At 38.2% G+C, this 15462-nt stretch overlaps 1 protein-coding gene across 1 annotated transcript; it reads left to right on the forward strand.

The window, feature by feature from the left end:
- Window positions 1–269: 269 nt before the first annotated feature.
- On the forward strand, window positions 270–13848 carry LOC121390336 (dimethylaniline monooxygenase [N-oxide-forming] 2-like). Its single transcript, XM_041522129.1, has 5 exons — window positions 270–387; window positions 2555–3010; window positions 4270–4325; window positions 11408–11707; window positions 13243–13848. Exons 1-5 carry the CDS (start codon window positions 270–272, stop codon window positions 13549–13551), a joined length of 1239 nt encoding a protein of 412 aa, XP_041378063.1. The 3' UTR covers window positions 13552–13848.
- Window positions 13849–15462: the final 1614 nt, after the last annotated feature.

Genomic DNA, 15462 nt, shown 5'->3' on the forward strand with positions numbered 1-15462 from the left:
TACCATAGTTTGACACCCAATAGCTGAAATGTTTTTCGTGCTGGGGTGTCGTTAAAGAGTAATTCATTCAGTCATTTATAGTGCGCAAGATAATTACACCACGAGATCGCATAGCGGTCGAGTAATATAAATTTTGCGCACAAGAAACGTCTCGTTGAGTTATGTTATATTATGAAGTAATTGTTAGATTTTAAAATATTTGAAGGTGGGTAATAAATAAAATATCACATTCGTTTTCACTACAGTATTCTACGTGTATGTTGCAGGTAATGACGTCAAACCGTCGCGTTGCCGTGGTAGGCGCCGGAGTGGCGGGACTAACGGCGATCAAGTCATGTCTGGATGAGGGACTCGAACCCGTGTGCTTTGAGCTTCGTAGCGATATAGGTTAGTAACTTAAAAGTAAGTCAGAGGTTGATGCAGAGTTGGCTGGGAACTACACACGCCCTGTTATAAGCGTACGAGACGGGGAGAGCTTGACCTCCAATTCGGGCAAAAATGATACAGATATTCGGGAAAAATGTGCGATGGACCTTTTTACCATGAATTTTTCATCATTCTACCCTCAAAATTGGTTGTAATCCACATGAATATGCATGGCGATTTGTTTGCAACACTATATAGCTGTTTGATAGCAATGCTAATATAAATAAATGTTATTCAGATTAGGGCATTTTCGTTTAAGGTGGGCAAACCTCAGCCTGTCCCACATACACAAATGGGAGCCTATGTGTCCTCTTTCAATGGTGGTAAAAGACGACTATATATATATATATATATATATATATATATATATATATATATATATATATATATATATATATATATATTAGTTAGACAAAAGAATCACTGGTTGGAATCAGCTGAATGGATCCACCGATGTGATTCGATCCTGCGACGCAAGCACTTCAAGCGAGAACTCAACCGACTAATCTAAATCTCGCCTCCACTTCTCATGAAAGTCAAACGGCATTTGGCCTTAAAGGGACATTCCTGAGTTTGCTGCAATTTGTAAGATGTTATCGACTAACAGAGACATTTTAACGATTGTAATTACATATCAAATATATTTTTCTGCATAATATATTAGTAGCTGTATATTAAACGTGTTTCTGATCGTTCTAATACTTGTACTAGGTTAAATTTCATTTTATTTCCTAAAATATGTTGGGGTTTTTCGTACGTACGAAATTATTTGAAGACAAAATCCAGTTTGGGCTTCTTAGAAATATTAAGACGACCAGAAACATATTGAATATACAGACATTCACATTCTAAACAAGAAAATATATTTAATATGTAAGTTTAATCGTAGAAATATTTTATTGCAATGTAGCAAACTCAGGAATGTCTCTTTAACTCTGTAAATATTTAATACTTTCGATCTATCTTGTTTTAATTAGTTCTATAGTTATGGGTGATAATTTTTTCAAATGTCTTTTCTCGTTTCGCGTTGTTAATTTTGAGCAATATATACTACAGCTCTAAACACTTTTTCATGATCTTGCCACAAATGTTGTTGTGTTTTTGAACATGTCATGTTTTTGAACATGTCATGTGTCGTTCAATATGCGCCATTGTGTCTTACACAGCTGTGAAATTGTCATTTTATTGATAATTAAATAACTTTTCTATTGATGTTGATCGGCATATATCATTCTTTGACACGCAATAGTATGCCGTATTACGCGGCGTATTATAACCATGTACATGGTTGTGCTGGGGTGGTATTAAACATTCACTATTCATTCTAACCCTGCTACATCGCCTTACCTCAAAATCTCTCTCTATCTCTCTTCCTCTGTCTTTCTTCCTCTGCTGTCTGTCTGTCTGTCTGTCTCTCTCTCTCTCTCTCTCTCTCTCTCTCTCTCTCTCTCTCTCTCTCTCTCTCTCTCTCTCTCTCTCTCTCTCTCTCTCTCTCTCTCTCTCTCTCTCAGTTATTGTATTTCTTTCCTAAACAACATTACACATATATGGACAAGGCTGAGTCATCGTGGTGACTTGCTCTAATTTGATTATTTGCTACTGTTTCTACTAATGTTTAATTTTGTTTGAACTAAAATTAATTAATTAAAATCTCTGCTGATCCAACGCCAGTGAAGTAAATAAAAGTCCATAGCAAATTTTTATAACTGATAATAGTTATATAAATTAGTTCTTTATTTATTTTATTTATTTCATTTATTTATTGTTTTTTATTGTTTTAATTATTGTTTTCGCTCTCGTTTTCTTTATTGATTTATTTAGTTTTATTACTATTTGTGTTTATTTATTGTTTTATTTTATTATTTTATCTTTTATTTTATGTTTATGTCAATATATATATATATATATATATATATATATATATATATATATATATATGCGCGTGTGTTTGTGTGCGTGCGTGCGTGCGTGCGTGCGTGTGTGTGTGTTTTGTAGTGTTTAGTCTACAGATTTAGATTTGATTTGATTTGATTATTATTTTTGTTTTCTTTTGTTTGCATGCTTTCTGTGTGTATTTATTCGATATTTAGTTAATTGAAATGGTTGATTGAATATGTCTTTACTTTAGGTGGGTTGTGGAACTATTCTGACCACTGTTACCCTGACGACGGGGCCCGTCCCTACGAATGTCTGATCACCAACACCAGTAAATGGACCACCCCTTTCAGCGACTTCCCCTTTCCGGAAGATTGTCCGCCCCTGTTTTCGTACGGCGTGTTCTTTAGTTACCTCAGAAATTACGCCAACCACTTCGACGTGACAAAACACATTCAGTTCGACACAAAAGTACTCTCTGTATCCATGGCGACCGACTATGACGTCACCGGAAGATGGATTGTCGAAACTGAAAATCATGAGTCTGTTCGATCGGACGTATTCGATTACGTCATGGTGTGTTCCGGATTCTGCAAGACTGCGCGCATGCCCAAGATAAATGGAGTGGAGAAATTTGGCGGGAGCTCGGAACATTCGCAGACGTACAGAAGTAACCTGAAGTACAAAAATAAAAGCGTTCTTATAATAGGTGAGACAACATCACATTTCCGTCATTATCCGACCAATACATACATACATACATATACATATACATATACATATACATATACATATACATATATATAATCCCTGCTGCTAAAAAGTGGAGGCACATGCACCCCCCCCCCCCCCCGCTTCCTACGCCAAATTCCGTGCCATTAACATTAATCCAGTATTGCATGCTCACGACCGGTATATCAAAGGCCGTGGTATGTGCTATCCTGTCTGTGCGAAAGTGCATATAAAAGATCCCTTTCTGCATTAAACAAAATTAAATGTAGTTGGTTTTCTCTGATGACTATACCCCTGCGGGCTTAGTCTCTGACATTGCCACCCCTGCGCTTGCTGTAACCTCACCGTGGTGCAGGGGTCTAACATTCTCTCTGAGACCCCTGCGCGTGCTGTAACCTCACCGTGGTGCAGGGGTCTAACATTCTCTAACATGCTGTATGGCCAATACAGCACAAAATTGAAATTTTGAGTAAAAGTCAGTATCTATCTGTGATATTTGTATTTTTGCACAGTTCTTTACACTGTTTTTATTTAAATCTTGAACTTTTATATTGATGTTGATCATCACCTTATTTGTTTGCATTTACCATAGTTTGACACCCAATAGCCGATGTATTTTTCGTGCTGGGGTGTCGTTAACCATGCATTCATTCATTCATTCTGATGACTATATGTGAAAATTACCAAATGTTTGACATCCAACAGTTGATGATTAATTAATCAATGTGCTCTAGTGGTGTCGTCAAATAAACCAAGCATCGCCTTTCTTTTTGGGGGGCGGGACGTAGCCCAGTGGTAAAGCGCTCGCTTGATGCGCGGTCGCTTTGGGATCGATACCCGTCGGTGGGCCCATTGGGCTATTTCTCGGTCCAGCCAGTGCACCATGATTGGTACATCAAAGCCCGTGGTATGTGCTATCCTGTCTATAGGATGATGCATATAAAAGATTCCTTGCTGCTAATCGAAAAACTGTAGCCCATGAAGTGGTGACAGCGGGTTTGCTCCCTCATTATATGTGTGGTCCTTAACCATATGTTCAACGCCAGATAACCGTAAATAAAATGTGTTGAGTGCGTCGTTAAACAAAACATTTCTTTCTTTCTTTCATAAGGCGAACATCCCTGGCCTTTAATTTTTTAGCATTCAGAACATTCAGAGTTGTTTCCCTTTACAATATCTATTTATGTTGGCCTTCTAGCAACACCTGTCGTTTATGTTGTTTATCTTACGTTTTAGGCAATGGGAATTCAGCAGGAGATATCGCCGCAGACATTAGTCATGTAGCAAAGCAGGTATGTATATATTTTCTCAAGCAAAGCAATGATAACCTTTGCCCTACAACACAACTCACACTTCAATCTAATTAAAATTAGCTCCACTATTACATGTGGATCTAACAGCAGCCCGTTGGAGCTCATGTCCAGTTGACCTTTCATTCGACCAACCAAAACCTTACTTGCAAAATCATGCCAGTGATTTGAAAAGAATTTGAAAACATTCGGGATTATGCAGAGGGTATACGAAATGATTCGGGTGAATTACGAAGTATGCCGGAAACTAATTTCAATATAAAATTTTATATAAAATTCGTTTCAAGACGAGCAAACAAATGTGATGATATAGCCATAAAATCTGTTTATACTAGTATACAATCCAGAGTTTATTACTGCACTTTCCCCCCTGTTTTTTCAATGTTGAAATATACCAAGTTCGCCTATTGCATAAATAGTCTCGACCGATATTTTTAGAATTTGTATGCTCCCGAATAACGTTATTAAAGGCGACGTGTAATTGGTCGATATTTAAATTTCTATTTATAGATGAAATGTCACCTGGACATGGGAGTCCATGCATTGCTGTTGGATCTACTGGTGAGACCAGTAGAGCTAATTTTAATCAGATTGCCCACACTTTTGTATAATCCGCGAATAAAGTTCATTTTGTTTAACGATACCACTAGAGCACATTGATACATTAATCATCGACTATTGGGTGTCAAACATTTGGTAATTTTGACATGTAGTCAGTCTTAGAGAGGAAACCTGCTTCATGTTTACATAAGTAGAAAGGGATATTTATATGCACAATCCCACAGACAGGATAGAACATACCAATGCTTTTGATATACCAGTCGTGGTTCACTGGCTGTGTCGAGAAATAGTCTGCTGATAGTCCCACTGACGGGGGTCGATCCCAGAATGACCGTGTATCAAGCGAACGCTTTACCACTGTGCTATCTGTGCAAAAGTCAGTATTTACATACTCAAACATTAAAGGTACAATACAATACAATGCAATACAATATAGATTATTACATAAGCGGAGGTAACATACAGAATTTATGAAACGAGTTTGGGAATTTTTTTATTCCCCGAGCGAAAACTTCCGCGAATGTTATAATGTATTTATGATCCACAAACTGTGATTTATAACAAACATTAAATATGATTGTAATAGCTTCACAATCGATATCAATAACATTCAGAGATGCCAGTTACAATGACGCGGAATTATATCAATTTCACTTATTGCGACTGTTGCAAGCATGCAGCAGCTGTAGCAGCTCGTGGTACGTTAGACGTGTACAAACAGTTTTGCATATGAAAGATAGTGCTAATCAGGGGAAAATCCGTGAATTATGTAACCGTTTATCTGTAGACCATATGGTCCTTAATAAATATCCGACACCAATATGTGTAATTAAATGTGTTTATTGCGTTACCTTCATTTTTTCCTTGTTTTACAGTCATCACACGTATTTTAATTTAACGTCATAACAACACTTTGTTTAATCTATGATCAAAACTCCTTTCTTGGATATTACGTTAAGAATCATACTCTGCGGCAGCCTTGTGTAATGTTTCTAAAATACGATGTGACGTCATTTGTAAATCATATATGACGTCAGTAAGTCAAAAATTTCGCTAAATGCAGTCCCCATCCTCCTCTTTAAAATGGTCCAAGATCGATACACCGTAATATGTTGTGATACACATACATAAATTTATCACACGGTTTCAAAATGTCTCTTCTAAAATATAGTAAGATTCAATGGATATGTAATGAAATAAAATACACATACATACTATATTACCTTAAAAAAAAGTCCCCATTGTCATACTTCAACAAATGCACACGATACTCGTATACACCGTAATATATAAAAACACTACATACAGGATCACGCATACACACAACAATAGGTAAATCCTCCTTTTTAATGAATAATGGATAATTTTAAGAACAGTCAGACACTATCATAGGGCAAGTTCTAGGAAAGGAGGAAGTTAACCAAAACAATAATGATAGTAAAAACACTGTGATTATGGCATTGTTTGTTTAAAGGACTGTTATTGAAAGGTAAACATTATTTTTTAAATCGTTTGGTTCTCGCTTTGGGAAATTTAAATTTTCAACTGTTAATATTGTACGGTAACTCTCGTTGCAAAATGATAACGGGAACAAAGCCAACACCTGACATCATCACTGTTAAGGACAGGACGTAACCCAGTGGTAAAGCGCTCGCTTCACGCGCGTAAGTGTGGGATCGATCCCCGTCGGTGCTCTCATTGGGCTATTTCTCGTTCCAGCCAGTGTACACCGACTGGTGTATCAAAGGCCGTGGTATCTACCACCCTGTCTTTGGGATGGTGCATATAAAACATCACTTGCTGCTAACCGGAAAGAGTAGCGCATGAAGTGGCGACAGCGGGTTTCTTCTCTTAATATCTGTGTGATCCTTAACCATATGTCCGACACCATATAACCGTAATTAAATGTGTTGAGTGCGTCGTTAAATAAATCATTTTCTTCCTTCCTTCATCAGTCATCACAGCTGTACGTATTCTAATGAGTTCTATCCGGTGCTAATTTTGATTTAGTAAACCGAGCCTGCGAGTGGCAGTCCTCTTTGCGGCTATGCAATAGTGGTGAAAATCTCCAGTAAAGGATCTCCTCGGGAGTGGCTGTCCTCTTATAGATGAAGCACTAGATAGAGATTCGTGGAATCATCCACTATTTTACCAAATACCCATTCAGCTCAGCATTGTGCAGATATACGGATCGTCATGTATTACAGTTTTGTGGTCCGGATTTCACGCTCAAAATATTCATTTCTGTAAATGCTGTTGTAACAGAAAAATTACGGCAGTCGAACGCTCCCTTTGATCAAGCAAATGTTCTCTTGTTTTCAATATTTTCCGGGGAAGCATGTCTTAACCCCTCATACATTTCGCTAGCCAATGTTTAGCCCCCACACTCTTCTAAAATGTATGCACAAGCGCCTGGATACACTGTATTTAGTTAAAACACACATACATAGAGGATTCGTTACGACGAGTTTGCTGCATTCCGACTAATACGATATTTCTACGATTAAACTTACATATTAAATATATTTTCTTGTTTAGAATATCAGTGTCTGTATATTCAATGTGTTTCTGGTTGTCTTAATATTTGTAAGAAGCCCAATCCGGATTTTGTCTTCAAATAATTTCGTACGTACGAAAAAAATATATTTTAGGAAATAAAATGAAATTTAACCTAGTACAAATTTTAGAACGACCAGAAAGACGTTTACTATACAGCCACTAATATTTTATTCTCTCTCTCTCTCTCTCTCTCTCTCTCTCTCTCTCTCTCTCTCTCTCTCTCTCTCTCTCTCTCTCTCGTTCACAGATATTATTCTCAATAGTGTTTTAATTCAGGTTTATTTAAGTATCGGTGTTGGCTGCTGGTTAGCCCCGCGGACCGGATTCGACTACCACACCCGTAGACGAATAATCCATTCCCTGCCACCCTTTTTACTGAACAGGTTTATGGAGATGTGCTGTAACAACAATATCAACCATACGGATTATGGGATTCGACCCGACTGTCCCCGCTAGAGGGCGTTATCATGGTCAACGATGACGTACCCACGAGAGTAGTGTGCGGTAAAATCGTCATAACCGGAAGAGTAGTCTCTCTCGGCGAAAACGAGGCTAGGTGTGATGACGGGACTGTGATTGGTGGGTTGGATGCTGTTGTCTTTGCCACTGGTTACGACAGAGATGTGTCCTTTATAGAGCCTCACATTGAAGATGGTAAGAGGTTTTTGCCTCCTAATTGAACACGTATCCTAAAATGACGCGGGCAACCCGAGCGATTTGTTTATAAACCATTGATTTCAATTGCATCCTAGCCGCACGCGGGGAGCGGGAATGAATGAATGAATGAATGAATGTTTAACGACACCCCAGCACGAAAAATACATCGGCTATTGGGTGCCAAACGCGGGGAGCGGGACGTAGCTCAGTGGTACAGCGCTCGCCTGATGCGCGATCGATCTAGGATCGATTCCCGTCGTTGGGCTATTTCTCGTTCCAGCCAGTGCTCCACAACTGGTGTAACAAAGGTCTTGGTATGTACTATCATGTATGTGAGATAGTGCATATAAAAGATCCCTTTGCTGCTAATCGAAAAGAGTAGCACATAAAGTGGCGACAGCGGGTTTCCTCTTTCAATATCTCTTAGCTCCAGGGCCGTAGCTAGTTGTTTTTTCGGGGGTTTTTTGTGGGGGAAACTGAGTAGTTAATAGTCTAAAACTCCTTAAACGGTTAAGAAGAGGATTTTCTTAAAGTGTCTATAATTTTTTTCCGATTTTCTCTGGGGGCTCCCCATTGACCCCCCCCCCCCCCCACACACACACACACACACACCCCTAGCTGAGGTCCTTAACCATATGTCCGACGCCATATAACCGTAAATTAAAGTTGCTGAGTGCGTCGTTAAATAAAACATTTTCTTCATTCCTAACCGCAAGGGTATGGCGAGACGGACACGAGCGACAGGACACACCCTAGTTACGGCTAGTTGTTAACCATTACGGCGTTGTTTTTCACTATTAAACCCATTTTTTTCACAAATAAAATTGCACTTTACTTACCGTTTATTATTTAGAATATACAATTCCATTCACCTGAAGTGTTTTTTGATAATCCTGGTAATCCTGGTGTTTGTAATACCACAAAATGCATTTTTCGTATTTCATAAAAAGGCACGGGCCTCTGAGAAAAAAAACCGTTGAGCAGACAATGTCTAATCTATTTTTAGACGGGATATTTCCATTTCAATGTCACAGACGTTGGTATACCACGTACAGACACTGATAGTCTAAACAATTTGTTGTTGTTAAAACTATATTTAATATGCAAGTTTAATCGTATCAAAATATTTTATTAGTCGGAAACATCTTACAATGCAGCAAACTCGGGAATGTCCCTTTAAATTAGATCTACAGTGAGTTGCATTCCGTCCTTCATCCTTAACGGGACATTCCTGAGTTTGGTACAATTTTTATAGATGTTATCGACTATGTACAGAGACGATGGGAATTTTTTAACGATTGTAATTACAATATGGAAATATATTTCAAAATCTGCATAATGTTTATATTAGAGGCTGTATATTAAACGTGTTTGATCCTTAATTGAATTTGGTCATCCTGGTAGCCCAGATACTATTTGTACTAGGTTAAATTTTATTTTATTGATCCTAAATTATATAAATTTTTTCGTACGTACGAACCTATTTGAAGACATAAAATATTAGTGGCTGTATATTAAAAGTGTTTTTCGGCTTCTTACAATTTTCTTTTCGTATATTATAAGACGGCTTCAGAAACACATTGAATATACAGACACTGATATTCTAAACAAGAAAATATATTTAATATGCAAGTTTAATCGTAGAAATATTTTATTAGTTGGAAACATCTTACAATGCAGCATCCTTAAAGGGACTCAGGAATGTCCCTTTAACCATATGTCTGACGCCATATAACCGTAAAATATATATATATCCAGTTTCGGCTTCTTATATATATATATATATATATATATATATATATATATAGTAAATATATATATATATTATATAATTATATATATATATATATATATATACATCGTTCTGTCTAGTAATTGGGTACAGCTGAAAATTGCATCAGGTAACCTTTGCGTACTAGATATTTGTTAGATTATAATAACAAGCGTCGTCTAGTGGCACGGTGCCGAAGGTCACTGTGTTCTGCACTGTCAATAAGGTAGGAGCGGTGGGGCGTGATAGATAGATATAGTGACTTAGCAATTTACGATTGAAAGGAAAGGAATATTTGTTTAATCATAACCTGAGCACGTTATTCAAATACGTTGTTGTTGTTTTTGTGTAGTTTTTTGGGGGCGTTGGGTTTTTTCGACATTGGAGGGAGAGAGAGAGAGAGAGAGAGAGAGAGAGAGAGAGAGAGAGAGAGAGAGAGAGAGGGAGGGAGGTAGAGTGATAGAGAGAGACAGATAGAAGGGGAAACATGGGGCGGGATGTAGCCAGTAGTACAGCGCTCGCTCGCTGTGCGGTCGGTCTGGGATCGATCCCCGTCGGTGGGCCCATTGGACTATTTCTCGTTCCAGCCAATGCACCACGACTGGTATATAAAAGGCCATGGTATGTACTACCCTGTCTGTGGGATGGTGCATATAAAAGATCCCTTGCTGCTAATCGAAAAGAGTAGCCCATGAAGTAGCGACAGCGGGTTTCCTCTCTCATTATCTGTGTGGTCTTTAACCATATGTTTGACGCCATATAACCGAAAATAAAATGTGTTGAGTGCGACGTTAAATAAAACATTTCTTTCTTCCTTTCGTTGAAACATAAAGTTTATAACTTCAGCTATATGATTATAAAAATTACAACCAAATAATTCCATTTACAAGTAGGAAAAAAAACGTATTTTAGGGTGGAATCGTGAGAGTGTGCCACACACATTAACTTGTGACGTCACTGTTTTATGCGTACACATTCAAAATACTAAGGGGTTTTTTTTCTCCATAATCTGACAAAGAAACAAAGATCCTATATTTAGCCACAAACTATTCGGGAAACCCCTTTTGTCGTCAAGTACAAGACTTTTAGAAATTATTTTTCTTCAAATAAACATGGAAACATCATGCGTGGGATCGATTAATTTGTAGTTATTTCTTACAAATAAATGTGAAAATAACACAGAGAGAGAGAGAGAGAGAGAGAGAGAGAGAGAGAGAGAGAGAGAGAGAGAGAGAGAGAGAGAGAGAGAGTAACCATGTAAATGTGTCGTTCTGCACCTCAATGGGGATCACAAAGCGTAAAGCGTATGCCCACAAATGACTGTCAGGTCAGATGTCGAGAATTAACGTGCTTATATCAATTTAATGTTCAAGTACGCTCGTTGCGAGCACGATTTCTGACTAGGATGGGATGGGAACTCTATTTACGTGCCCATATCCACAGAGGTTCATGCACGCCCACCTCGGATTTAGCCTCTGACTTTGCCAGTGACCAATTTCGGGGCAGGAGGGACTGACTAGGGCAAAATTGTTGTTTGTGGCCATTTAAACGTTTTACGTTTTTACCTCTAGCCAATGGCCGACTTCGTTGCTACAAGATGATTTTTCCTCTCGAACACTCTCATGACACGCTGGCTCTGATTGGCTCAATCTTGAAGACGGTAGGACCTGCGCCACCAGTCTACGAACTGCAGGCTAGATTCGCCTCTCGGGTGTTTGCCGGAAAACACCAACTTCCCGCCAGAAGCAAAATGGCTGACGAAGTTGACGAATGTAATGACATGATTATTCGCAAGTTTGGACGATACAATTACAAGGTAGATCGTTTTGGGAGTTTTCTTTTTGTTGGTTAAAAAAGGGTAATACTTCTACTACTACTTCTACTAGTACTGCTACTTCTACTACTACTACTTCTGCTACTACTTCTACTAGTACTACTAGTACTACTACTTCTATTACTACTATTTCAGTTACTACTTCTTCTAATACTACTACTTATTTTACTACTACTACTTCTACTAGTACTACTACTTCTACTACTACTTCTACTAGTACTAATAGTAGTAGTACTACTAACACTACTACTACCACCACCACCACTATTACAACTACTACTACTACCACCACCACCACAATTACAGCTACTACTACAACAACAACAACAACTACTACTACTACTACTACTACTACTACTACTACTACTACTACTACTACTACTACTACTACTACTACTACTGTTGTTGTTGTTGTTGTATTTTTGCACATTTAAAGTCACATGGTTCTAAAAACTGTGAGAGCTACAGTTTCGTTTTGCATAACCCATTTTTATATAGTTTTAGTATAGTTTTGCATAACCCAGTTTTGTATAGTTTTAGTATAGTTTTGCATAACCCATTTTTGTATAGTTTTAGTATAGTTTTGTATAACCCATTTTTGTATAGTTTTAGTATAGTTTTGCATAACCCATTTTTGTATAGTTTTAGTATAGTTTTGCATAACCCAGTTTTGTATAGTTTTAGTATAGTTTTGTATAACCCAGTTTTGTATAGTTTTAGTATAGTTTTGCATAACCCATTTTTGTATAGTTTTAGTAGTTTTGCATAATCATTTTTCAATCACGCTCTGAATTTTTGACATCATTTACATGGTAATGGCGGGTTTACGTAAAAAAGAAATGGGTTAACTGAATTTGTTTTTGTGTAATAATTCATAAATGGATTACGCAAAGTTTTAATTCTTAGAGGCCTGAAGTCACCATCCTTAGTTTCCAAGGTACGTACCTGTAAAGACTGTTTTGTTTTAGCATTTATATGTATTGTGAGTTATTAGGTAGAGTAGAAATTCCCCACAGCCAAGACAGCACATACCATGACCTTTGATACACCAGTCTTAGGGTATTTATTATGGTGGGGAAAAAACAGAACGGTTCCACGAAGGAGGTACATGTACGTCTCTGCGACTAAATGCTCTCAGGCGAGTGTTTTAGTGGCTGTTCACTCCCCATATTCAATTAAAGTTCTAGCACGCTGTCTTGGACACACACTTCAGCTATCTGTACTGTCTCCGCGACATTTCATCTTTAAAGTCTGGTTTTCATAAAATATGAAGCTGGTCGTCGATCGACGGACACGAACGAAGATTGACGCAGAATCGGACTGTTTGCGACTCTGTTGATCTGCGACGGTCTGCGATGTGATGCATATTGTATGGAACCCAAATCAGTGTATCATTGTCTAATTCTCTCTCTCTCTCTCTCTCTCTCTCTCTCTCTCTCTCTCTCTCTCTCTCTCTCTCTCTCTCTCTCTCTCGCTCGCTCGCTCTCTATGTATCATTATGTAATTCTTATTTTCAGTTCCAGAACCTCGAGTACCGAGACCAACTGGCAGAGGAACTTGGCATAAAGCCAACTTTTGCGGATTTCTTGCGTAATCCAAAGATGGCGTGGACCTACTACGTCGACCCAGCATTTCCGGTGCACCACAGACTTGTTGGGGCGGGGGCGTTGACAAACGCCATGAGTATTTGTGATCTGGCGAGAAAAGACACCTTTGCGAAACAACTTAGAAAGTTGAAATCCAATAACGTCAGCGGTTCGCACATTGTCGTTATTTTGTTTGTTTTAACTTTGATAGTCGCTGTCTTGTTTTTACGTTGGATTTAAGGGCATGGGTTGCCGTAGTTAGTTGGTATATTAAAGGCATGGTGTCGCGGTAGTTGTCCTATTGAAGGCATGGTCGCGCGGCAGTGCACCCAAGACAGGCATGGTCGTGTGGTAATTGACCTATTAAAGGCATGGCCGCGCGATACTTGATCTATTAAAGGCTTGGTCGCGCGGTAGTTGACATATTAAAGGGACATTCCTGAGTTTGCTGCAATTTTTAAGATCTTATTGACTATCAGAGACTTTTTAACGGTTGTAATTACATATCAAATATATTTTTCTGCATAAAATATTAGTGGCTGTATATTAAACGTGTTTCTGATCGTTCTAATATTTGTACTAGGTTAAATTTAATGTTCCGAATTGGGCTTCTTACAAATATTAAGACGATCAGAAACACATTGAATATACAGACACTGATATTCTAAACAAGAATATATATATATATAACATGTAAGTTTAATCGTATAAATATTTTATTAGTCGGAAACATCTTACAATGCAGCAAACTCAGGAATGTCCCTTTAAAGGCATGGTTGCACAGTTGTTGACCTATTAAAGTCGTGCATGCACATTAGTTGACCTATTAAATGTATGATAACGTGGTAGTTGACCTATTATTATGATTTATTTATTTATTTATTGAAAATTGCAGTCGCCATTATTGTACAATTTAATGTTTGTAATTAGGGGAGGGCCTCGAACATTGGATAACGTGTGCCCAATCCTTTTGTGTGTGTGTGTGTGTGTGTGTGTGTGTGTGTGTGTGTGTGTATACAGTCCAACCTGTCTATGGCGGCCACTCACGGGACCACTGAAAAATGGCTGTCATAGGCAGGTGGCCGTCATATAGAAGTAGCATAAGATGTAACATACTAATACTACTACTACTACTACTACTACTAATAATAATAATAATAATAATAACCGAAACAAACAATGCCCCCTCCCCCCAATAATGTCCACCATGCTACTTAGACTTATATACGGTTTTAACGTGCTCCTATACCTCTATGGTTTCGAACTCGCCTACCCCGAGTCCGGCCTGAGTTGGCATGTTTATCTCCAGTTGTTTTAGGCGACAATCTGTCTGAACAACTGTGTTTGGTGATACCACCGATGTTATTGGATAAGGGTAATTAGGAGTAATAGCACACACCACTAACTTCACTGATCTACCGTTTGCCGCTAAGTACATCTAAGCAAACACTTGCTTTATGTTTTCCGACTTGTTAACTTCGGTACTCAGAAGATTAAGATATTGCTCACATATAAAGATTAATTCACTAAACATCTAACGTACGTGTTTATGCACACCTATATAATAAAATGAAGAAACAAAGTGACCGAAAGAGCAAAGAAATCTGTCTCTAAATTTTGCGGCCAGGTTTCCAATTATATTTTTTGGCCGCCATAGACGGGTCCATTTACCTTTTTGGTTTTAAAAAAAAATGGCCACTGACCGCGTTGAGCAGGTGGTTGTCATATAGAGGTAAAATATACTGTAAATTGAGTTGGGTGGACCTGGAAGTGGCCGCCATAGACAGCTGGTCATGTTATACATGCATACATACACATATATGCAATAAAATGTTTTCAATTAATCACACCCCGGATTTTTGAAGTGCTCCGATACTACAAGAAGTTTATTTGTGGTTTGTTTAAAACGAGATATGTTGATCGGACTGGTATTTCTGTGGAAGATTGCCATAATATATAATGCATTTTCGTAAGTACCCTTCTAAAACCAAGCGGATGGGACTCGTATCTGGAGTGGGGAGTGGGGCATAACCTCTGTTAATGGGGCCACAGTCTCTATTAGCTTGGGTGGGGTCACAAAAGCCGAATTTTTCTTTATTTATATAAGTAGGACAAAAACGTACATTTTTCTTCTCCCAGTGAGAGGCACAG

This window comes from Gigantopelta aegis, chromosome 15 (assembly GCF_016097555.1).
Source record: "Gigantopelta aegis isolate Gae_Host chromosome 15, Gae_host_genome, whole genome shotgun sequence".
Classification (NCBI taxonomy): domain Eukaryota; kingdom Metazoa; phylum Mollusca; class Gastropoda; order Neomphalida; family Peltospiridae; genus Gigantopelta; species Gigantopelta aegis.